Source organism: Ambystoma mexicanum, chromosome 6q (assembly GCF_040938575.1).
Source record: "Ambystoma mexicanum isolate Mex_15411 chromosome 6q, UKY_AmexF1_1, whole genome shotgun sequence".
Lineage (NCBI taxonomy): Eukaryota > Metazoa > Chordata > Amphibia > Caudata > Ambystomatidae > Ambystoma > Ambystoma mexicanum.
The window spans coordinates 1,113,484,528-1,113,510,680 of NC_090937.1; the positions used below are offsets into that span (position 1 = coordinate 1,113,484,528).

Sequence of the window (26,153 nt, forward strand, 5' to 3'; positions counted from 1 at the left end):
ATGGCATTCACAGGAATATGGGGCAACTTCCACTGTCATTGATCTATTTAGACACCTGCATTACATTTCACAACTTTGTCTAAGTTACTTAACAGTCACCTCAATTACTCAGTCCTTCTCTTATACAACCCGCAATGGTGGTACTCCTAAGATGTACTCATGCTGCAACCTTAACATGAACCGCTACTCCATGGCTCCTCCTCTATGTTCTTCAAATATTATTGTATGGTACTTTGCAACAGACTAGAGCCAATATGGTCTGCAACCTCTTTCCCGAAAACTCCTGTGCAGCACAAACATACTTGGAGGCTTTCATATTGCTGCTATAGAAATCTCACTTGGAGAGTCCTTGGACCTCTTCCTTCCAATAAGCAGCCATTGACTGTGTAGCATGTCTTGAACCCTGACAGTAAGGGAAACATGAGCATGCTAATATGCCATTGTAATGGCATACAATTCCACCTTGAAATCATGCACTCAAAAGATGCTTGCACAAAGTCAAACCTTGATGCATCTGCACAAGACTGACATCTGGCAGAGGCCTTTCTAGGGAGGGGTTGTGGTGCGGTGGGCTATATCCCTAGGTCTTTTGGTGTAGCCCCGGATAGAAGCTCAGAGGCTGCAACGAAAAGGCTAGCTAGCCCAGAGTTCTGACAGCCCCAACATTAGCATAGCCCAGATATTTTCCAAACCTAGCAACACCCCTGCACTACGGCCTGTGTTAAGGTCTGATTCAAAAACACTATAACCATCCTTCTATTCAAATCTGGCCACAAACCCCTTTTCAATGGATTGCTTTATCCCACAAATTCCTCCTCTAGATTCGTCATAATTGTTCTTTTTTTTTAATAATGTGCTTAATATCGGGTAGGTTTGTACGCATGAGCCTGGGATTCGAACCTGTGTTGCTATGCATTGTCTTGCTTCCAAGACAAATGCGTTGCCCCTGAGCTATCCACCTGGCCTCATCTTGATAGATATCCTATCCGGCCTCGGCTGCTTGGACATTTTCAACGGGGCGTGTAGTGTTTCTCAGAGGCCTCTGCAGGTCTCCACTGTGCCACTCCCAAGACTCAATGCATATATCCCATCACTACCCTCCCATACCTCAGTTCCTTTTTTCACGCTGCTCGGAAGACGTTTGATCTTTTCGTGACAGAACATAATTATATTTTATGCCGACATGTCTGACCCTAACCAGTCAAGTTTAAAGGGGCAGCTCAAAAATGTCCATCACAGAACCAAGCAACATTTGTGTGTGGTACCTCTGGGTGGACATCAAGCAATGTGGATCCTGCCAGCATATTAATCCAAAGGCACTTGGGTAGCTCTGCGAACCAGGCACTCTATAGGCCTCCTTTGAAGTCTCCAACTCGATTTGGCACCAAGTTCTCAGGCCTGACATTGAAGGCCCTACGCCAGAGGAGGAGGACATGCGTTGCAAAATAACAAAAAAAAAACATAGCTCATTCGCAGAGCGAGTCCCACCATTTGTCGTCCTTGTCCTCCCATAAGCAAAAGAGAAGACGTAGGAGCACACACAACTCTGATTCGTCAGATGAACGGGGTAATTCATACTCTAATATGGGGGCCCTGAGAGAGGAGTGGGAGGCGTTTAAAACTCAGATGTATGAGTTGTTCGACAAAGCCATGCCTGGTATGGCTTTGCAAAGGCACTGACTGCGCCCTGAAGTTCCGGCGCATAGGTGGCTGCGTCAAGTCTTACGCCATAGAGTACGACCTTGACACTCTTGAAGCAGACCACAGCGTTGGTGCAGCTCAGTCGATGGTGTACCAGGCTTTTCTAATAGATTCCAGGTCATGATTCTTTGCGTACCTGAGCACCATTTCTGATGACCAGGGAGACACTGTGTCCTTTGGAATGGGGCCCATGGAAGGAGTAGGAGACTGAACTATGGCGGTTTTCTGTATGGCTCAGGTTGTTCTCCTGGCCAAAGGGGCACCACGAGGCAAGCATATTTGTCACTTTGCCTGGCCTTGACATGCAGCAAGCGGCTCCCTGCACCATCCCAATGCAGATTATAGAAAGATGGTTGAGCGTGTGGTACTGGATCTCGGCCACGGCACCCCTGCCAAACCGTACAATCGTAATACCTGATGAACATCCATGGCAAAGGTCCTCAGTCTGAGAGCGCACTACCCTTCAATTTGGTCATCTCACACACCCTTTTAGCATTATGGCTGCAGCCATGTTTGACGGCAAGCTGCCAAAAATATATAAACCGTCCAGGGGTGACTTGCCCTTCCTGTCAGCCCACCCTACAGCTGAAGATTTTGTGGTCCAGACCGCCACTGTCAGTTCGAGTCCTGCATTGCCCACCTCGAATTTCATGATGGACAGGAAGTCCAGGAGATTGACCCTCTAGCGTAAAAAGTCTTTGCATCGGGAAGTATGGCACTAAAGGCCATTAATGGAACTTGTACCTTTGCCAAGTACACTCGCGTACTTTGGAGGATGATCACAGAGGCATTGGACCAGCTTGTGAGAGGAGAGATGTTTTCCTCAATATGATCAATGTTGCAAAGGAGGTGGCATGCCAAGTTTCCCAGGCGGGTCTTGACACTGCGCACTGCTTCGGCCGTTCAATGGGGTCATCGATGGGGCTCCAGAGGGCAGCGTACCTCCACAGTTTGGGGTTCTCTCCAAATGTGCAAGCTATATTGCTCGACATGACCTTCGATGGCAAACACCTCTTTGGGCCAAAGGCTGATGAATCCTTGGCACATTTCAGGGAGTCAAAAGCTTGCTGCGATGCCGCTAGGCCTTGCAGTTCAGCAACCTGCCAAAAAGGCAGGGGCTATGTGCGCTATGTCAGTTTCGGGAGAAAGTCTAACTACCGCAGGACAAGCAGGGTCAGAGGCTTTTTTGATGTACCGACCAGGACAGAGAGCCCCCTAAGGGCCTGTTGACTTCTACTGCGGCTCCAGTGGTGGCGGAACCAACTAAACTGCTTTGAGTTCTCCCCACATGCTTCTCTAGTTAGAGGGGGAGTCTGCTAGCACTGGAACAGGTGGATAACCTCCAACACATGATCAGGTGGGGATATTGCCTCCCCTTCCTCAAGAGACTGCTGGATAGACCATCCGTCCTCAACTGGAGCCAGGTCTCTAGGAGGAATTGAATGTCCTGCTTTTTAAAGGATGCAGTGGAGGAGGTATCAGCCGAGCAGAGAAGATCAGGCTGGTACTCCAGCTACTTCCTGATTCCCAACAACGGGGGGAGCACTCTGTCCCATCCTGGACCTCAGTGCCTTGAACAAATGCATGAGGAAGAACAAGTTCAGGGTGGTGACATTGATGGAAATTCTGCTGGATCTGCAATTCCAGGACTGGTTGGTCATGATGGACCTTCAGGGTGCCTATTTCCACGTGCCGATCCATCTGAAGCACGGGCAGTACCCGAGATCAGTCATTGTGGACATGCCTTATCAGTTCAAAGTGCTCTCTTTTAGCCTAACCTCAGGAGATCCGGCGTCCCTGTGTTCCATTACCAGGAAGACCGGTTGATCCGATTTAAGGTCTCCAGAGCCGGTATCGAGGCCGCACGAGGTCACCTGCTTTCCGCTACACAGTTTGGGTTTCTCCCTGAGATTCCAGAAGTCGCATGCCGCACCAATGCAGATGTTTCAATTCACAGGAGCAGTCCTGGACACCTGGGCTGGGAATGCTTCACTCCCCTCCGACCTCTGCGCGCCCACCCTCCCATCCCCATTGTCCAGTCTTGTGGTCACACTGTTCCAGAGCCATAACAGCCTTTCAGCGGTTTCCTTTTCCCGCCTTTTGGGTCTCATGACCTCCTGTATTCTTCTGGTGCCAGAAGCCAGGCTGCAAACGCAATAACTTCAGTGGTTCCTAAGGGGTCCGTGGTCTCAGTAGTTCGACATAAAAGATGTCGTCTGGGTATTTGGGGAAAATGGCCAGCAACATCTCATGGTGGGCCAATAAGGAGAGCATGATGGCATGGGAAAACCTTGGGCACCTTGGTGCGAAGCTCAACTCCTCACGGATGCGTCCATGAAGGGCTGAGGCGCTCACTGCAAGGATCAGCAAGTGAGCAGCCTTTGGTCCCCAGTGAAACGCAGGGCTCGAAATTAAGATTGCATAAGCAGGAGTTAAAAGCAGCTCCTGGGTCTCCAGCATTAACCAGAGACCAGGAGCTACCACTGGGAACAAGGCACTAGTACATAACGTTCCGCAAATGTAACTTCAACATAAGATGCACTCTTATTATTTTATCCATTATCTATGACCCCTTATGCTTTAAATGCCATATAGATGTGTTCTATTGTTTATTTTTAGATTGTCCAAATGCACACAGTTAAATTCACATAGGTGTTTGTTCCGCATCCGTTGGCCTGGGGAGCCAAAAGTAGCTTGTGATAGCTGGATAGCTGTTGCTGTCAAGCTAACCATGCTCTTCTAGGCTACACACATGAGCTAAATAGCTCCCAGCTCCCCTCAATTTCAAAACCTGGAACGCCATTGGCATAGCATCAGGCAAGGGTTGCTGATGGCATGTCCTGATTTTGATGGACAGCAAAGTGGCCATGCATTACCTCAACAGGCAAGGAGGTGTACCGTCACTGCCCCTGTCCAGGGAGGCCAAGCAACTATGGTTCTAGCTTCTGGGGAATCTCAGATTCTGCAGCCTTCTGACCGGTGCAGAGAATGTGTTGACAGACGCTCTGAGCAGGCAGAGCATGATCTCCCACAAGTGAGAGAGATGCCCAGAGGGCATTGTGGAGACCTTCCCCAGTGAGGAACCCAGTCTGTGGATCTGTTTGCTATGAGGAACAATGTTTACTGCAAATAGTTCTGCTCAAGGATATTTCCACAAGGGGGGGGCATTGGGAGATGTTTCTGGTGCACCGGTTCTTCAACCTCCATTGCGCATTTGCTCTGATACCTGTCATCAAGTGGATTCTCAGGAGGTTGAGGATGTTCCGGGCCACCATGATTTTAATCGGCCTGGATTGAGCGCAGAGAACATGGTACCCAGATCATCTGTAATTGGCTCTCTGCTTATCTTGTCGGCTTACTCTGAGGCCGGATCTCCTATTCCAATCAGAAGGTCTGGTGCTCCACTCAAACCCAGGATCTCTCAATCTACATGCGTGGTTCTTGAGGCTATGGTATGATCACTGGAACCTTTCAGAAGAGGTGTTTCTGGCTGCATGTAGGCCTTCCACCTCGTTGTGCATGCTGGTGGAGAAGATTCGAGGTGTGGTGTAGGGACCGAGAAGAAGTGGGAACCCATCTCATGCTCACCTACACAGTGATGGAATTCCTTCTCTCATTGGCTTCATTGGGCCTGCAGATAGGCACAGTCAAAGGCTATCTAGCGGCGTTGTCTCTGTTAAGAGTTCACCGGATCAAGGTTCTTTCTTTTTTCTTTCCCGATTCCAGTGATGGCCCAGTATCAAGGGCATTGAAAATAGGTTTCCTCCAAATTCCTTTGTGGTTCCAGCCTGGGACCTTAATTTAGTTCTGAGATTTTTGATGGGGGCTTCGTTTGAGCCTTTGCATTGCACAACCATTAGGCTGATCACTCTGAAAATGGCCTTCTTAGTGTCCATTACATCTGCAAGACGTGTGAATAAGCTTTAGTCGCTCCACTGTAAGCCACCATTCTTCGGATTTTTCAGAAAAAGTCTCATATGGAGTTACCAGTGTTTTATCCACTGCCTCGTCTCTCCAGGAAGGAGCAGACTAAAGGGCCACTGACCTTCTATGTGGCTAGCATGGCAGATTTCAGATGGGACGATCAGTTATTTGTTGCCTTTTTGCAGTCTAGAATGGGACTTGCAGTGATGAAACAAACAATATCCTGCTGGATAGTCTCTGTTATCACATAATACTACGAGAAAGCCAGGAAGAAAGTGCCTTCAGGCATTAGGGTGCACTCTACTTATGGTGTGGTGACTTACTCGGCACTGCAAAGGGCCGGGGTACCAGTGAAGGAGATTTTCCAGGCCACGACTTGGTCATCTCTTCACACCTTGTGAAGTCCTACAACCTGGATGTGGCAAACTGTGTTGCAGAGCTTTGATCCCACCTCCTAGTGCTGTACTACTTTGGGAGTCTATCAAGATGAGGAATCTGTGGGAGAATTCAATCCATTGAAGGAGAAATTACTTACTGCCCTGCTATGAATGTGCCTTTTCACTATTCTCTTCAAATATCCTTTTTCTTGCAGGGTGGCCATTTGAGGGGTCAACTCTTTGTGTTTTAAGAAAAAAGTGTTACATTCATTGTGATACTGTCAGTCATTAGTCTTTCAGTCGTTGTTGCCTGTTCTTCACCTATGCCCCCTGTTGACATTTTCCGAGCTGCTGCAGCTGTGTAGGTTATCTTATCAAGATGGAGAAACTGTGGGAGAAGAATCCATAGAAGGAACATTACCGGTAAGTAATTTCTCCTTCTCACATCTTGAAGGGTGCCCCCACACTCTGCATGTTCGTGCACCCTCCTTGACCTTTGTCATTCTGCTGATCTTTCTCTCTTCTGTCTGTTTTTGTCTCCAGTTCACGTTCCTCCTTATCTGCTGGCTCTTCATTCATTTATCAAAATTTGATTGTATGGTATTTATCGCAGCATTTCCCTGATTACTGGATGTAATTCTGTGCATATTTCGTGTCCAAATACCATGTTGCTAATCAGTACCAACAAATAAATACAAATCTATTTTTTTATACTCTTATCACTCAGGAAACACTTAGGAATGTTCTAGAATCTGAAGTGCATTGCTACCATTTAAAAGTAACTGTTGTGTAATCACGTGTCCTTTTTTAATCAAATAATAAATATGCTTGCCTCATAGGATGGTGGATCATCTGTAAAGGATGAACAGTTGAGCACCACTAGTGAAGACACTGGGTCATATATTATTCACGAACATCATGAGCCCCTGGTCTGTCAAGAACTCCTAGAATTGGAAGAATTGTCAGAACTGCCAGAAGCATCTGGTGAAGGTAGTTCACCGGAATCTGTGTGTGAAGAGGATGTAACCCTTGCTTTGAAGGAACTAGATGAAAGATGTGAAGAAGAAGAAGCAGATCTCTCCGGTTTGTCCAGGTGAGAATTTCCAATTGTAACCTTACAGTTAACTCAGTCTTCCCCAGATACTGTGAGGCATTGGTTCTGTTGTGGCATTTTTCTTCGTAAAGTGGTATGAGTTATTGTGTGTGAAGAACTGAAAACAGGTGATTGTTTACATCCGTTTTGTAATTATACCTTGTAAGGATTTTAGCAGACCTTTCAAAGATACTACTTTATAGATTAGCCAGGCCAATTTGAAATTTTGAATTCTAGTAAAAGGTAGTAAACAGTATATACTGTTCTCAAAACAGCTAAAAGCCACAGAGGGGATTTCACAAACTTCTTACTCTGTGGAACACTAATCTACAAAAAGAAGTTCAATTCCTTAAAAGGTGCCAAACACACATGAGTATCCTATCTGGTGGTTAAGTAATACTATTATACTCAAAAAATACAAATGCTATTAGTCATACGAAATCATTAAAAAAATCATCATAAAAATTATCATATTCTGTAATACAATCAATTGTAAAACAACACAAATGAATCAACCTCAATGGGTTCTATTCATAAATTCAATCTTCGGTCAACCCGTGTAGTCTAATTACACTGAGATCCCTTAGCCTTAGATGTTAATGGCTATTGCGTATTTTGAATTTGTAGATTCCCAACTTGTACAAGTTTCTGTCCCATTAAGCACAACAATGTAGGACATTCTTCAGGGGTGTGAAGTATCTTGTGTCGATTCTATTCAAGATGAAACTGTATTACCAAACCTCCGTCTTCTTGCAAAGACGATGTACCATGTTTAATAAAAAGGAGGCGCGGAGTTACTACCTAATGTCACAATCCTAATCCATTAATTAGACTAGTTGTGTAGTGTTAGGGAGAATTCTCTGTAAGGCTAATTTCCCAAACCTAGTGAGTCCCCCAGCAGCTTTGCTGGATTTTTGGGGTTTATTTTTTTCTCTCCTGGTAAGAGTGAGATTCTTTTGCTCCCACTCTTAGACATGATTTGAGGTGTTCCTTTAACTTTCCATGTGTTTTATGGGCTATGGGGTCTTTAACTCCATAGGGTCTCGTGTTTTTTTTTTTGTTGCAGGGTTTGTATTTTATTGATTTATAAAGCGCCTTACGCCAAAGCGCTGTACATAGTACAACATAATACATAATACATAAGACATGAACGATAAAACTGTTAAAGTATTACAATATGAATCAATCAAACAACAAAAAAGTGAAAAGAGCAATTAACTGAAGGGGAGGGGAGGAAAGGGAGATGGAACAGGTTGGGGGGGAGTGAAGGAGGAGGGCAGGAGGAGGAAAGGGAGGGTAGATGAATCACGGGAGGTAAGGAGACAGAGGTGAGAACAGCAGAGTGGTAGATGGATTTAAGAGGGGCAAGGTGAGAAGTAGGAAGTCCAAAGAAGAAGGAAGAGCAGCAGAAGAGGCGGGTAGGTGTTGCTGGTAGCAGTTTGGGTTCTCCTTTCTTTATATTTTATATTCCTTGTGAACTAATGTTCTCCGGGTTAGGGGATGCCTTTTTATCCTCTGCTTTTCCTTTTTTTTTTTTTTAATACAACATTTTTTATTGTTTTTTACACATAAAGAAAACATACATCTCGCGCAGCGAGGTAAAGGTTATGTCCCTTTCCCACCCACCAACAAATGCATACCATGTACCCATTACAATGAAGCTTCTTAGCACTGCTAATTACATTTGTTATGCCAGTAGTATGTGATTTTCGATCTCTGTGCATGTCCTTGGATGTTAGCCCAATTCCTGGCGGGAGCTACCTCTCAGTGTGCGTCCTCCCACTTTTCCCAAATTTTTGGGCCTTTCTCAGGACAGCCCCTGGCTGTGTAGACTCTCTTCTCCATTGCAATACAAATGTCCACATCCGGCGTCCATTGCTCATAGCTTGGTGCCGTTTCAGAGCCCCAGAGTTGCGCTATATTTCTCTTGATTAACGCAGTGGTTGTGAATAAGAGCAGTTTTTCGTAGCGTGACAGCTCGACCTCATCTTCTATCCCCAGCAGTAACAGTTTTGCATTTCTATGGATCGTTCTACCCAATACCCTTGAGAGATCATTGCAGCACTGCTGCCAGTATTGTTGGATTATGGTACAGTCCCATAGTATGTGATAGTATGAGGCCTCTTCTCGTTTGCATCTCAGACAGGCTGAAGAGGTGATCTTACCCCATTTGAATAGTGCTACCCTCGGGTAATATATTCTATGCAGTACTTTAAGTTGGATTAATCGTAGCCTGGAGGAGATTGCCGTTTCTCTGGGGAACATCAGGGCAGTCACCCATTCCTCTGAGAGTATGTCACCCACGTCCCCCTCCCACTTGGCTTTCAGGCTCGACAGCTCCCCGGTGGCAAAGGATGTTATGGCACTGTACATGATGGATGTGACTTTGTTATTAATCATATCCGGAAATAGATTACGTTCTAAAGGGGTATAATCAGGCATGTCAGTCATCTCAGGGAGATGGACCTGTAGTGCATGCTTGAGTTGTGTGTAGTGATACTGCTCATTTATCAGCAGAGCGAAGGTAGTGATTAGGTCTGCAAATGGTATTATTTTGTTCCCTTTCACTACGTCGCCAAACTTAGTGATGCCCAATTGGGTCCAAGAGTGCCATTTTGGAAGTTTATTCACTTCTGGTTGTTGTTTGTTATTCCACAACGGTTGAGCTGGGGTCAACTTTTTGTCCCAGCCTAAGTATTTGTGGGCGTCTGTCCATGTTAGGGATATGTGTGACAGCATGGAAAGGGCAGCAGATCAGTGTTTTTTCTGGTAGAGGTATCTTAATACGGATCTTTCATATTGGTTGGGATCTTGTTCTCTGTTGTGCAGTAATGTTGTGTCCGCATGGAGTCTGTCGTTCACTATTGCCATCTGACTAGCCCAGTAGTAGGTTTGCAATCGGGGCAGTCCAATTCCGCCTTCCCATACAGATCTTTGTAGTGTGGTTAATGCTAAGCGAGGGTGACCTCCAATCCATAGCAGTTTTCTGAGCGTCTGATCTATTTTATGGAATTCGCTGGGTGCTATAGGTAGTGGCACGTTTTGAAGTATGTAGAGGAAACGGGGGAGCGCCATCATCTTAAAGAGTGCGGCTCTGCCTAGTAGTGTTAGTGGTAGGGACATCCAGTGACGGACGCCTTCCTTGAATCTCGTCATTATTGGGTACAGGTTTTTGGGCACATAGTCTGTTAGGTTATTCGTAATTTGGCTGCCTAGGTATATGAATTGCTCCTTTTCCACACAGTATGGACACTCGTCCGGCACCGCGCTATCTATTTGCTTCAGTGGGAATAGTATGGATTTAGTCCAGTTGACGCGAAGGCCGCTAAACACCCCATATTTTATTAGTAATCGCGTCACTATGGGGCTGGATTCACGTGGGTCTTTCAGATATACTAACAAGTCGTCTGCATATAGGGATACCCTATCCTCCCAGTCGTCTGACCATCTGAAGCCGCTCCATGTTTGTGTAGATCTTAATAGGATTGCTAATGGCTCAATTGCTATTGCAAAGATTAGGGAGGACAGGGGGCAGCCCTGTCTCGTGCCCTTGCCTAGTTGAAAAGGATTGGAGACGTGCCCATTTACCTTTGTGACTGCTTCGGGGCGGTTGTATAGCAGTTTGACCCAACTCATAAAGTACGGTCCTATGCCCATGCTTTGCATAATAGCCCATATTGCCTCCCAGTAGATAGTCGAACGCCTTCTCGAAGTCTATGGCAAGTAAAGCCAGGGGGTCCTGTATCTCAGGTAGCTTCTCCAGTGCTGTGTGTAGCCTATATATGTTTTGCCTAGTGGATCTCTGTGGCATGAATCCACACTGGTCTGGATGTATTAGTGTGTGTATGACTTGTTGCAGGCAGTTGGCTAGTGCCTTTGCCAATATTTTGACCTCGCAGTTTATGAGAGAGATGGGCCTGTAGGAGCTACATTTATCGGGTGGCTTATCTGCTTTGGGCAGGACTATAATTGTGGCTTTCCTTAAGTCAGGAGGGAGATAGCCCTGTGAGTGTGAGTGTTGTAGTAAACAAAGTAAGTGTGGGGAGATTACATTTGCACCTATTTTTTTCCATGTTTCAATGGGGAAGCCGTTCAGACCTGGGGTCTTGCCCGATTGGAGTTCTGACATGGCTTGGGTTAGCTCTTCCTCTGTGATTACCTGTTCTATTAGAGTAGACTGCTCTGTGTTTAGGGTGGGGAGAGTGATCTCCTCCAGGATGTCCATTACGGGTGGTGAGGTTGGTGCTTTGTATAACTCAGCGTAGTATTTTGCAAAACCCTCCGCTATGTCTACGTCTGTCACTACTAGTTCTGATTCTTCTGTTGTCAGTTGCCTGACCTGGCTGAAACCCAGGTCTCTACGTTCCAGCCATGCCAGCATCTTCCCGGCTTTGTCCCCTGTTTTGTATATCTTTGCGCGTATCGCAGTATGTGCCTGCTTTGCATTGTCTAGGGCTATGTGTTGAAGTTGTGTCTGCGCTAGTTGTAGTGCGCAATGCGTTTCCGAATTGTCATGGGTTAGATGATCGGCCTCTACTTTTTGCACTTTCGCTTCGGCATCGCGTATTGCTTCTAATTGTTTTTTCTTATGGGCTGTGGTCCAGGCTATTATTTCCCCTCTGAGCACCGTCTTGAATGCCTCCCATAGTGTTACTGGGTTATCCACTGAGTCAGTATTCATCTCAAAATATTCTTCATTGGTCTTTTGGACGTGTTCAACTAGCTCTGGGAGGCTTAGGTAGTAGCTGTTCAATCGCCAGCTGGGTGGGGGGGATCGACCTGCTGGTGTTAAGTGTTATTATAAGTGTGGAATGATCCGATATACCTCTGGGGAGAAATTGTGCCTCACGTGCTTCGTGCATGTTATTTAGTGGCAGCAGAAAATAGTCCAGCCTAGACAGCGAGACGTGTGCACCAGAATTCTATGAGTATTCCCTTGTGACAGGGTGCAGCATTCTCCATACGTCTTGCAGCCCCAATGCGCTAGTGAATGTGGCAAGTTTTGTGCGTATGTTCGGGTTTCTGGATCTTATATGCGTTCTATCAAGGTCCACGTTCATTACCTCATTAAAGTCTCCCCCAGTCAACGTAAGGTCTGCAAGATTATTCATAATTAGAGGCGTAATGTCATTGGTCAGGGGGGTTAGTAGGTTAGGAGGTGCATACACTGCCAGCATAGTCACAGAACGTTCCCCAATTGTACCTGTTGTGAGCACAAACCTCCCTCCCGTGTCTTGCGTAATGGATGCGGGCACAAAGGGGAGTCTTTTGTGTACTAGGATCAGTACCCCTCGTGACCCCATGGTAAAACCGGCGTGGAATGCTAGTCTGTAGTTGGTGCGTCTAAAGAATGAGCAATTGGTACTGGCTAGATGTGTCTCCGTCAGGAATGCCACATCCGGGGAGTGTCTATTCAGTGTTTGCAGTACTAGACGTCTTTTAATACAATTGCTGAGCCCATTTACATTCCATGTCATCACTCGGATTGTCCTGTTTTTGTTCACGTTAGTGACTCCCGTCATTTGACACGTGTATGGATGACAACTGTGTGCGTCGGGCCCTTGATAGTATTGTGGGGTTTCATACTATAATAATATCTGCCATGGCTAAGGGCAGGCTGGTTTCCTGTCAGGACATGTGTTTCCATTTGTGTTGTGTGGACTGCTGGCAAGAGTGGAGTGACAATTAGTGTGCTAGGGATGGTGTGCTTCTTAACATTATAGATGGTGTGGTTTCCTGAAAAATAACTAACATAAAACAAATTAACACCCCCCTCCCCATACTCCTCCCCAACATGAAGTATCTGTCGCCCTAACTCTACTGGCGCCAAACAACTATATCGCCAGATTAACTTAGTGTGAACTGTTTACACCTTCCTCTCGACTTACTGTTGTTTAGCAAGTCTGGTGTCTCGAATCTCAAGTCTTAAGTTGAGGGCGTGGCTTTTGCCGATACAATGAGTACTCCCGTGCCTCGCGGGCCGCATGCCGTACTTATGTCGGTGTGGCATGATAGCCCATTAAATGGGCCGCGACGCAGTAGTATTTCTTGTTAGTGTCACTGTTTCAGCCCATTTCCTCTTGTTGTGGTGGTTCCTGCATCGGAGGTTGTGGAGCTGGGCGCCTTCTGTCTAGTGGCTCACGCCGGTTCCTGTTTCTGCTTCTGTTCCTTGCAAATCTCCAGTCGCCCTTAGGTGTCTGTTCCCTGAAAGATATAATTTATAGAGAAAAAAACTTCCCTCAGTGGTTTGTCCACTAAATAAATTATAAGCTAGTGTGCTTATTATATTAAAAGCATCCACTTACTTGTCACACAGTATAAGCGCTAAAGTATCCAAGACCCCCAGCCTATAAGGCTAGTTGTTATTTTCAAATTAGGCACTCCCCACATGGAGTTATCCTCTTCGTTCTAGGTAGCTGTAAAGTCACAAAAAACGAAGAAACCTCATGAGGCCAACTGGTCTTTTAACCATGAGGAAAAACAAAAATACTTATTTTGTAAAATACTCACTGAGTAACTCATAAAATCACGTCCGCCGCAAGTACGATCCCGGGATTCCAATTTTTTAAAAAACAGCTCTTGCTATAGGCATACCCCGGGCCAAGCTACTGGCCAGTTTGAGTTACTCAGTGAGTATTTTACAAAATAAGTATTTTTGTTTTTCCTGAGGGGAGTTTTTTCTCTATAAATTATATCTTTCAGGGAACAGACACCTACTTGGAGAAGTAAACCCTTTTTCTGAGAAGTAGGAACATACCATGTTTGGATAGAGTGACACTTGGATCATGTGTTTATAATAATATGTTAAGCCCCCTTGTTATGGAACCAGGATATGGTAACACAATATACCAGGCTACTATAAGTCTAATGTCAATATATGTTGTACACTAGGTCAGAAGATGGAGGAAACAAGGCATCTATTTCTATAGTAATTGGAATTTTGCCAGTACGAGAACCAATCAAGGTTAGAGAAGACTCCAGGATATTGAGCCCTCGAGAGAGGCATGTAAATCAATAGCATGCTTTTCACCCTTATGTGGATAATATTCAATAAAAAGAAAGCAGTGTTCACAAAATGATAAGTCAGGATGTTTAGGCTGTTGGCCTCCCTGCCCCATGTTTTCAGCACGGGACAAGGCGGTTGACTCGAACATAGCAGCCCCATGCTACAACATCGGCACCCCCTGCCACTGCTTCAGTCGGTGATGTTTTCTTCGAGAGGTTCCTCGGCCTCATAAAGTCACTGCGGATGGGCGTTATCCTCAGAGACGCCATCAGGGAAGTCATTCCTGCCATGCTAGAGGCACAACAGTCGCCTCCATCGGGTCCCCAGGCCCCGGTGCAGCCGCCTCCTCCGGCTCCGCAACCTGCGCCTCAGTTTACAGCTGCGGTACCTGTACCCCAGCCTCCGGCACTATCTACTCCTCCTCCTCCACAGGATCACCCAGATCCGCAGGATATGGACGAGGAAGAGCATCCGGACACACCATCCTCAGCCAGGGCCTTTCACAAATGTCTTGCTGGACTGGTGGAATATCTGGAACTCTCCCAACACAAGGTCGAGCAGCCAGCAGAGGGAGTTTTGGCGGAAGGCCTCACACGACACCCGTCCTATGCAGACCGATGTAGTCTCCCTGGCCAAGAAGGGCTGGCTCAAACCCCACTCGGCTCAGCCAGTCAATCAACGCCTGGACGGCAAGTACAGGCAGGTGGAGGGGGATACACTCTTGCTCTCGGCCCATCCTCGGCCACACTCCTCGGTGATCACTGCGGCATCACTATACTCCAAGCCTCAGTTGTCCACAGCCTCCTCCTCTGTGGCGTTGCTAGGCAAGGAGGAGATCTTGGAGGCGTATGGCAACAAACTCTATTCCAACGCCTCTTTACATCTACGTCAGGCCAACACCGATGTCGTGCTGGCAGCCGGCAACCAAAGAATATGACGGGAAATTGCGGACTTCCTCCTGGTACTCCCCACCCAGAGCCAATCGCGCTTTAAGGCGGGGCTATCTGAGGCCAAGCTGGTCGCGCATGACCTTATGGAATCCACAATGGCCCATATTGACACCTCAGGGCGTGCCATCTGCATTGCCGCGGACATGAGAAGGACAGCCTGGCTCAGGACGACAAAATTCAACCCGGATGTCCAGGAAAGTATACTAGATCTTCCATTCGAGGTGTGTGGGGTGGGAGGGGAGCTCTTCCACTCCTCTACAGACAAGGGGCTGGACAAAAATAAAAACAGCTCACAAACAGCTAAGTCTTTGTCCATCCTTACAAAGGCCACGCCCAAATCGTACACTCAATCTCAGCAGCGCTCAGAAAGAGGTCGTACATACGAAGGGTTCCGTGGCTTCCAGGAACGCATATCCAGGCAGCCGTACCGCTCTCTGTATCTGAACTGGCACAAGCAACAAAAAAGGGGGTTGGGTGAGGGGGGTAAGGGCTTTTTCTAGTCCCCCTCCTCAGCAACAGCCTCAGAGTGGAAAAAAAGCATGACACGCCCCTTCGGGTCCACGTGTCTCTGGGGGGTGGTGGGGGGCAGGCTTGCTCTCCATGTGCATTTCTGGTGCCAGAATTTCACGGACCTCTGGATCCTCTCTGTAATATCCACGGGGTACGGCCTTCCCATCCCAGTCTCTCCTCCCTCCTCCCCTCCTGTCCCACAGGTTGGGACAGCCACTCTTTTGGCGGAGATCCAGTCACTCGTAGAGAGCCAGGCAGTGGAGGAAGTCCCAGCCTCCCAGCGTGGGTTTGGCTTTTACTCCAGGATTTTCGCCATTCAGAAGAAGAGCCAGGCGGGCCTGAGAGTTGTGCTGGACCTTTCCACCCTCAACCTCTCCTTACCCCTGCAAAAGTTCAAGATGGTTACGCCAGCTTTTATAGCAGAGACATTGGACAGGGGAAACAAGATGTGCTCACTGGATCGGAAGGCCGCGTACCTACACGTCTCGATTTGACATCCCCATCGTTCTTTCCTACGATTCAGGATCATGGGCTACCATTTTCAATACAAGGTACTTCCTTTTGGCCCCAACTTGGCCCCCAGGGTCTTTACCAGACTCATGAATGCTGTGGCGGCCCACCTCAGAGCGCAGGGCCTCCACATGTACACATACCTTGACGACTGGCTCGTCAGGGTTACATCTTCGGAAGCAGTTCACCACTCTTCCCAGGCCCTTATGAACACAGTGCAAGATCTGGGCTTCTCGCTCAAAAGGTCACAGCTGCAGCCGACGCATACGCTGACATTCTTGGGCCTCATCTGGGACAGGTGCTCGGAGAAAGTATTTCCGTCGCAGGACAAAATCTCGGCCATCAAGAGGGCCACCGCCCACTTCCTCAACAGAGAAGTGACCTGGGCATGGTGGTGCCAACATCCCCTGGGTCTTCTGGCAGCGGTCTTATTAGCAGTTCCGCACACAAGACTAAGGATGAGGAGGATTCAACTGCACTTCGCAGCCTCATGGAACCAAGAGCGGGATTCTCAGTCCGAGATGGTCAAAGTTCCTCCATCTCTCCACACCCGGAACTGACTTGGTGGTCCAGAGACTGCAACCTGCGGAGGGGCAAGCCCTTCCGGCCACCCTCTCCGCAGGCCATCATCACCACGGATTCCTCGCTCGAGAGGGCTGGGGAGCCACCCTGGACGATCTCTCGGTCCACAGCACCTGTACTCGACAGGAGCAGGAATACCACATCAATTGGCTAGAGCTGAACACCATCTGGTTGGCGCTCAGGGCATTCCTACCACTTCTCAGGGCAAGGTTGTCCTCATCCAGACGGACAGATCGACCAGCATGTACTACATCAACAAGCAGGGAGGCACCAGATCCCCTCCTCTGTGCAAACTGGCGATCAACATGTGGGAGTGGGCCCTGGAAAATGACATTTACCTCATGTCATTCCACCTTCTGGGGGAAGCCATCCTGGAAGTGGACAGGCTCAGCAGACTGGGAGCGAACAATTACGAGTGGCAACTAAACAACCTCGTTATTCAGGAGATTTTCAACAGGTGGGGTCACCCCCAGGTGGATCTCTTTGCCACCTGGCACAACAAGAAGTACCCCCAGTTCGCATCCTGACAAGGTCATGGCCCTGGGTCTCTAGACGATGCATTTTCTTCACTCTCCTCTGGAAAGGCTCTGAGCCCAGACGGACTGGGGATAGAACTTTATAAGACATACAAGATATCCTCGCCCCCCCTGCCCGCCTACTGAAGGTATGGGAGGAAGCATGTACTAACTGCCTGCTCCCACCATCCTTGTCCGAAGCGGTGATAACAGTCCTTCTGCAGCCAGGCAGACCCCTTTTAGGGATGTCCTCTTACCGCCCACTGTCACTAATGAATGCTGACGCAAAAGATTTTGCAAAGATCCTTTCAAACAGACTACTCCCACACATGCCTAATTTAGTATATCCGGACCAGTCAGGCATCATCCCAGGTAGATCAACTGCCCTGAATTTAAGACTATTTGGATAATATCCCAGATAGACCCGGGAGCCTCCACCGCGGCTGTCATACTAGATGCTGAAAAAGCATTTGATTCTGTTTCATGGAATTTCTTATTTGGTGTGCTAGGCCGATTCGGCCTTCGGGATCAGTTTATAAACGATGTGAAACTGTTATATACTAAACCAACAGCCAAGGTGCATACCAACCGGAATTCCTCACACTGTTAACTCGAGCTAGGGGGACACAACAAGGGTGCCATTTCCCCCCTTCATCCCCCCCCAGTTTGCCCTCACAATAGAACCACATACCGGAAGACTGACCTCCACGGCCTTAGAGGGATACACATACTAGGCCCCCCGCAAGTGATCTCACTATATGCAGATTACACACTCCTATATCTACGTTATCCAAGTGTAAACATTAAACCAATAATGGACAAAATTAGTGAATTCACAAACCACTCTGGATACAGAATCAATACTGCTAAGTCTGAGCTATTTCCATTAACCGAGAACACTAGGGAACCAGAGAACCTACATGGACTCGGTTGGGTCCAGACCACTGTTAAATGCCTTAGGGTCATGGTGTCCCGTACGCAGAATTTACTATTTGAAAGGTACCATGAAGAATATCTAAATACACTTGAAAGTAAATTAAACCTATGGACTAAATATTAAATTTCGCTATAGGTAGAGTTGCACTCTTGAAAAAGGTGGTGGTACCCAAGCTACTATATTTCTTCACTACAATCCCAATATGGCCGGGGTATGTGTCCTTTACCCAGGGTTCGAAAATAAGCTGTCCAATTTATATGGGGGCTTGGGGGGTACTGCCCATATGAAGTGGGAAACCCTTACCAAACCCTATGACACAAGGGTCAGCGCCTGATTTTGAACTATATAAATTGGCAGCTCAGGCACACTATGCCGGTTATTGGTATGGTCCAGACACTGAGGACACCACACAAGGCACTGGAGGGCTACGGTGCATCTCCGGCCGACCTCAAATCGGTCATACTTGGTGACAATTATGCAGACTTGTGCATGTTCGATGCAGTGCGCACAACTGTGAGTGCATGGGCTCGAATAAATGGTAGATTGGGAACGATCAGCCCATACTGTAACAGAATCTCATTTTGAAACTGCCCGGGGCTCCCTCCCTCATTCGACACTGAGGTTTAGATGGCAAGGGACCTAGCTAGAGAAATAAAGCTGGGTGACCTCTATCCCTAGGGTAGATTCGTCACTATAAAAGAATTTAAAGCAAAACTGGGAGACAACCCAGTACGAGTGCTTCAATATTATCTTATGCGAGCAGCAATAAAGAAAAAGTGGCCGACGTTCCTGCAGGAGCCTGCGCCACGTGAATGCATATAGGTGGTGGTGTAGGGGGATAATCGGAGGGGACTACTGTCTAGAACATACAGAAAGGTACGAAACGGAAGGGAGCAATGTATCAAAGTTAGACAGAAGTGGGAGAGACACCAAGACCACTATTGAGGAAACCAAATGGCAGAAATACTGCCTCCTTACAAAATAGGTCTCACTCAATGCGCGTTTAAAGTATTGAACAGATGACATTATACACCGACGAAAATGTCAAGATTCTCACCTAATAACACAAATAAATGCCCGAAATGCGGGAGTGAAGCAGCCGATACCCTCCACATGTTCTGGAGCTGTCCCAAAGTCTCGGAATTCTGGCAAAGTTGGCAGATGTGTTGAACGAAATAACTGAAATACCCCCACATAGTACTCCCCCCTCAGATACCTACTTCAGAAAATTGGAAAGGTCAATGTGAAGACCCAGCGTTTCTTTAACATGGTCTGTAAGATTGCTAAGAAATGTATTTTATTAAAATGGAAATCATGTGCAGCACCGACGATACAAGAATGGTTTAGAGAACTGGCGTATGCAAATGAAAGGGAGAGGGATATGTGGTCACAATGCCAAAACCATGTAAACCTAAAGACATATGGGGGCCATTTCAAGTTATAATATTGAGCCGAAACATGATATTCTGATACCAATATAGCAAGCAATGATTGAATCCTCTGTGGTATGAAGCTATAGATTTGTAAATAAGAAGGTTGTAAATGTAAGAAATGCACCAAAACATATGTAAAATGAAACTATGTAAATAAGATGTTGGTCTCCCGGTAACTCACTGCAAGCATGTTAAATAAAGTAAAAAAAAAAAAAATCCACTGCTCATTAAAAGTTGCTCTATTTTATTTCCTTCAGCCAAGATGAAGGGGACCAGGACTGCTTCCCAATTTTCCAGCCTTCCCCGCCACCATCGCCCTTTCTTTCTGCCATATTGGCAGCTTTTCAGCCAGTAGCATATGAAGATGAAGAGGAGGCCTGGCGCATCCACGTCAATCAGATGCTCTCAGAGACGGATGGATCATGTGCAGTGAATACTTTTCATGTATTCTCTAGATTGTTTCAGGTCAGTGGTAATGTTATCACAAATACTTTTTTGATAAAGCGCTTAATACCGGAGACCAGTCTCTAGACGCAGGACTGGGATTCGGAGTTGCTCTAAGTTGCCTTGTTCCAAGACAAACTTGTTCCCCCTGAGCTATCCTCTGGCAGCGCCCTGCATGGATTTTCTAGCATTGTATTGCTATAGTTTTTGTGAGTTTTGCTGTTGACTGAAATAATGTGGGCGTAACAGCGACCATTTGCCAGTGGTGATATAAAGGAAGTTAGTGGTAAACTTTATGATCTGTGTGATACTATATCCACTTATAGAATGCACAAATCTGAAATACTTTTGCTGGGAATTAGACAACTTAGGTTGAAGCCTCGTTGTTGGCGTTGCAGCCTACAAATCATAAATGTGTCAATCCAACCTTTTATGTATGTGTATATTTTTACTTTCAGTAAAAAAAAAAAAAGTTATTTGAAGAGATGTTATGGTTCGGTTTCAGTTTTAAAAAAACATGTTAGTGATGTTCTTATTGCAGCACAAAAATCTGAAAAACATAAAAGTGCCACTAATCTGTGAGCTAAGCAACCATAACCTATGCTCTTGCCATACGCTGTTCATGCACATTCATCCATGACATCACCAATGGATCCTACAGCCATGGCCATTGGCCACATTGATATGGGCATGCAAAGCCACCCAAATAATGGCTATGCGGCCACTAGTAAAAACAACCGTGGATAAACATGGTGAGCATGATTTAAATGGACGTTTTTTACACACAATATTCTTAAGCATCTCCCAAAAAGCGTGAGTTTCAACCCTATAGGAGGACACTGTTGCTGACAGAAGGAAAGGAAGATTCTGGAGAACTGTGGTCAATACCACAAAGGCCTCAAGGATTTTAACAATCAACTTGAGCAGTCTTCAATGGGAGAAGCCCCCAGATAAGCCAAAAAGCAGAGGGGTCCTGATTGCACACACAGTGAATAATGTGAGAGTTGGAGTGAAGGGTGCTCACACTGCTGTGTATGGTAGTTACCAACAAAGCCAAGGATTGTGTGTGCTGGGCAGCTGGGGATAGGTAAGGAGCAGCAGGTGATTAGTGAGAGCACAGCGAGGCAGAGGCGCACATGGAATCTAAAATTCTTCCAACTTTTTTGCCTACCATGGTGCTGAGCATTCACGTACATTCTTTAAGAGCTGAGGGTTGGGAGTGGGGGATGGGTGTCAGCAGCGAGCATCTAGATCAGGGAGATGCCGTGCTAATGAAGCATCAGGGAATCGGCAAGGGAAACTACTGATTTAGTTTAGGGATGGCATCATCAGTGCTTCATCTGATATGTTTCTTCTAACAAAGAACACCACCAGGAGCAGGCCTCCACATAATTCTTGCAACCATTTTATTTGAAAGTAACTAAACGCCCTAAAGCAGTGGTACTACCTGCATTTGAAAATCAAAAACCCTGCGATTCATGTCACCCACATCACATCCCTATTTCCATCCCCATGATACCCCTTTCCCTGTCCACAAAAAGTTGTCGCTAACAAATATTTTTGGTTGAGGGAAGACGCTGCTAGTTACCCAAACTGGGTCACTATGGAGAAAGCTTCTGTTCACCCTGTTCCCCTATATTCCCTTCTTAATATGGATAAAAAGCTGACTATCAATCAGGCCCCACCTTTTGTTAAACACGGTACAATAAAACAATTGTCTGATGCCCATTTTTTTCCCCCGCTCTTCCCCCCCCCCACGACCCTCCATCCCTCCCCTACCTCCACCCTTACCCCCTCTCCCAACCAAACTTTAACTCGGGTGGTAATTGCAAACCATTAAATGTCTCTTTGCACTCAAGGATCAGGCTTAGTCCAGCACATGTCTCACTATGGTTTCCCTTTCTTGTGCCCAGTTCGGCCTTTTTTGACTCTCAGCACCGAAAGCACTGAAAGGTTCCAGAGTATGGGGGGTTTGTGGAACTGCTGGTCTCTTTCTGCTACAAACTCATGGAATGGGAGCCATGTTTTCCCAAAGCTTTGGTATTTGCCCCCTGCCAAAGCACATACCTTTTCCATGGCCATGACGCCCCACATCCTGACTCACCACTCCAGTTATGTGGCACAGTGATCCACTCTGCAGTCAGTATGTAGGTGATTAGTGTGGCCTTTGCCCCCCTGGCATCATACAGCCCCCAATAGGACCACTTTTAGACCCTTTGGTAGCTGCACCCCCAGTATGTCCTGGATGTGACTCAGAATTTCCTTCCAACACATTTTTGCCTTTGGGCATGACCACCACATGTGACCTGTGTCCCCCAGCTGACCACGCCCCCTCTAACATTCCCTTGTAATATCCAAGTTCGCCCTATGCAATCTCTGTGGGGTCATATACCATCGCATAAATATCTTAAATGCCGACTCCTTAATAGCATAGCACTGCAAGCTTTTCTGCGTAATCACCCATATCTGCCCCCATTCTTCCTTTGTGATGGATACCCCCAGGTCCTGTTCCCATTTGCCCATGTATGGCAAAATATCCCCCGCCTCTGCCCCCTCTAATAGCCGACACAACCTCGAAATGCCTTTCCCGGGAACCCTCTCCTTTATTGCGAGTTCCAGGTCCACCGGTGCCCAAGCGGCCGACTCCCTACACTCTTTAGTTGTGATCTAAAGCCTGATTTGCACATATCGGAACCAATCTTGTTCATGCAGGGAAAATGTAGTCTTGCATTCTTCAAATTGCATATGGGCCCCACCATGGAAGAAGTCTTTTAGGGTCAGGGTAGTTCGACCTTTCCAGTTTGCCCAGAAGCCTGATGCCCTCCGCGGGGCGACATCATTATTATAGCTCATTGGTGTGAAGGGACCCCACCCTGGTTTAAGTTCTTCCCCCGAAGCGTTTTGTCCCAGTATCAGAGAGTGGTCCTTGTGGATTCTAGCAGCTGGCCCCCCGCTTCCCTTGAGTTGGCTTTCAAAAACCCTACGCTTCCTAGTGGGATGTCAGTGGCCTATTCTAATTCACACCACCCCCTTTTCGTGCTTGTGAGGCCCAGTGTAACATTCGGGCTAATTGCGCTGCCGTGAGGTATCGGGACATCTCTGGGACCCCAAGCCCCCTTTCCCCACTCGTGGTTTCTTACCTCCCCTTATGAACTGGGATATCTCTTTCTGTAGGCGGGCTATCATTTTGGGGGGAATCCAAATTGGGAGAGCGTTCATGACATATAAGAATCTGGGTAGTAATATCTTTTTGACAGCCATAATTCTCGCGAACCAGGAAAACTCCTGCAACTCCCACCTCTTCAGATCCCCCCCGAAGGCCTTGCAGAAGGCCCAGGACATTGGCGTCAAAAATCCCTCTGCGTGTGGGAGTCAGTTTTACCCCCAGGTATTCCAAACATTCCTGCTCCCACACCAGTGGGTAAGCCTCCCGCCATTTTACTACATCTGCCTGGTCGTCTGTCATATTGAGTGCCTAGGTCTTTCCAAAGTTAATGCAAAACCTCTCTGCAAAGTCCCTCAGAAGGGTCTGCACCTTCGGGGGGAGTGCTCCCAGTATTTCTCAGCAACAACAATATATCGTCTCATTATAATGCCACTTTATATTCTGTCCCCTTAACCTGTAATCCCTTTATTGCTGGTTCCGCCATAATTGCTTGTGCTTGGGGCATCATGGCCATATCAAAAACCAGTAGAGAGAGTGGGCATCCTTGCCTGGTGCCCCTCCAGATGGGTATGGATTCCGAACTTTACCCATTCACTTGCAATTTCATAGTTGGGATCTTAAAGTTGCCCAGAACCGTCTGCTTAAAGATTTCCCTGCATCCCAATTGCTCTAGCGTTAGTTTAAGATAATTCCAATCCATGCTGTCAAATGCCCTTGTAGCGTCTAATGCCACCATTGAGAATTTCACGTTTACCACTCTACAAGTGTTGTCCTGTGTGTGCCTTCCCATTATAAATCCTCTCTGTTCCTGATATATAATTTTGGGTAGGATTGCTATCAGTCTTAGGGAAATTATCTTTTTGCATAGTCTAGCATCCCCGTTGAGTAAAGATATGGGTCTGTAACTGGCGCCCAAGGATGGATCCTTTGCTGGCTTGTAAGGTAATATGGTTGTGGAAGGGCCCATGTCCCTAGAAATCTCTCCGGTATCCCTAATGTGGTTCGTCTGGTCAAAGGGCCTACCAATAGGGCCTGGAACGTTTTATAATATTCATTCTTGAACCCGTCAGGTCCGGGGCTTTATTCCTAGTTAGCAGAACTATTGCCCTGTTTCCTCCTCCGTGAAGGGAACTTCCAATGTCTCGCTACCTGCCTCTATCAACTGTGGCAGGTTAATGCCCTCCAAAAAGGCCCATTGGTCCTCTTCTCCTAGCCTCTCCCCCGCTACCGCCTTGGAATAGAACTTGTGCATAATTTCTTTCTATTTTGCCTCCTCCCTCTCCAGGATCCCTTCCCCATTCCTCAGTTTGGCTTGCTGTTTCCTGAGCTTTGCTGCCAGAAACCTATTCACCTTATCCCCTTTTACATAATATGTTTGTTTTGTTTGAATCAATAGTTGTGCGGATCTATCTGCCAGATGTGCTTCCAATTTGGCCCTGGCCTTCATCAAAGACCTCCAGGCTCTCTTGGACCATGTATCCTTATGGACCCCCTCGGCTTCTTTGGCCTCTTTTTCGAGAGCTAGCCTCACCCTCTCCTTCCTCCTCATGGAAGCAGCCGTTTGAGCTATACATTCTTCCCTCATGACTGCTTTACTCGCGTCCCAAACCACTCCCCAGTTTGCTCCCTCCGTGCCATTCTCCCTAAAGTAATGCCATAAGGTGTCTTCAGTGTAGGACCTTACTAATAGGTCTCTCAGTATAAGGGAGTTCAGGCACCATGGTTTCTGCCCCTTTGGTGCCTCAGCAGTTTGTCCAGGTGCAAAATTACTGTGACATGATCCGATATAAACCTTGACCCAGTCTCTATGTCCATCACCTGGGGTATTAGCATGTCCAAAACTAGGATCATATCTATATGGGAGAATCTCCTATGGACCATTGAGTAATGCGTGTATGCCCTTGATTGGGGTTGAAAGAAACGCCATGTCTCCGTGGTGTAGCTCCCTAAGGAAGTGTGCCAATGCCTGCCTGTGTCTGCCGTCTGCCTGTGTCAGGGGGAGAGTCTTATCCACACACCATCCCGAGATTTTCCCCCCGCACTTTGGTCAAGAAGTGTTCCTGTTTCTCATTCAGACCATAGACCACCACCTGCGTTACCAATTGACTCCTTAACAAACACTTTACCACCAGGTATCTTATCTACCTTCTGGGTCTTTGTGTATAAAATATTTCATAAATCCTTCCTCCTTCGCGATCAAAATCGCCACTCCCCTTTTTGTTTAGTCCCACCAGAGGCAAAGTATTGTTTTGGGAATTTTTTATGCCTGAGTCGCGCTTCTTCTTTCTGAAGCAAATGTTTCCTGTAGCCATGCTACTGTGGTGTGCATTTCTGTCAGGCGGCGTAGTATGGAGTGCCTTTTAACTGGGGAATTTCGGCCTTGGACATTTAGGGAATCCAAGTGTAGGTCATTTATCATCCTATCCTGCTTCTACCCTTCTCAATGAAACCCTTATTTAGGCCTCTCCTTTGAGTGCCTGCTTGACCTTCTTGCACCACCCTTCCTTCCCTCTTCCCAACCCTAAACGTGTCAACTGTAACCCCTCTTCCCTCCTTACCCCCATTACCCCATAATAACTTGTTCATCTTCCACTGGGTATTCATACCACACAGGACAATGAGGGCTTGTCCGGTCCTTCCCTCCCAATATCCCCCCCGCATCCCCCTATTGTGTATCCTGTAAATCTCCCAATGTCTCACCCCACATTCTTTCCTCACTGTCGGCTGATTAGACTCCTTGCTCTTTTGATTTCCTTTTGCTTCCGAGGAGTGCCCCATCTCCCCTACTCCCTTCCTCCATGAGTTCGGGCATTTCTTCTTCTTTGGTGATGGAGTACTGTTGTCCTTGCCACTCGAACCATAAGGCACATGGAAATGTCCAGCGGTACTTGGTCTTGTTTGCGTGGAGCCAGCTTGTCACCACTCGCAACGCTTATGTTTGAGGAGCGTTGCCTGTGCCATATCCTGGAGGAGGGTTGGAGGGGTGTCTCTAAAACACACTGGGT

At 47.0% G+C, this 26,153-nt stretch overlaps 1 protein-coding gene across 6 annotated transcripts in view; it reads left to right on the forward strand.

Annotated features, from left to right (window-relative positions):
- Positions 1-26,153, forward strand: part of FRYL (FRY like transcription coactivator) — a 3,055,992-nt gene that overhangs the window by 2,866,241 nt on the left and 163,598 nt on the right. For all 6 annotated transcript variants that reach the window (XM_069631694.1, XM_069631695.1, XM_069631691.1 and 3 more), the window contains 2 exons: positions 6,842-7,095; positions 19,796-20,003. In XM_069631694.1, the coding sequence (XP_069487795.1) occupies positions 6,842-7,095; positions 19,796-20,003 (462 nt within the window). The remainder of the gene's footprint in view (positions 1-6,841; positions 7,096-19,795; positions 20,004-26,153) is intronic.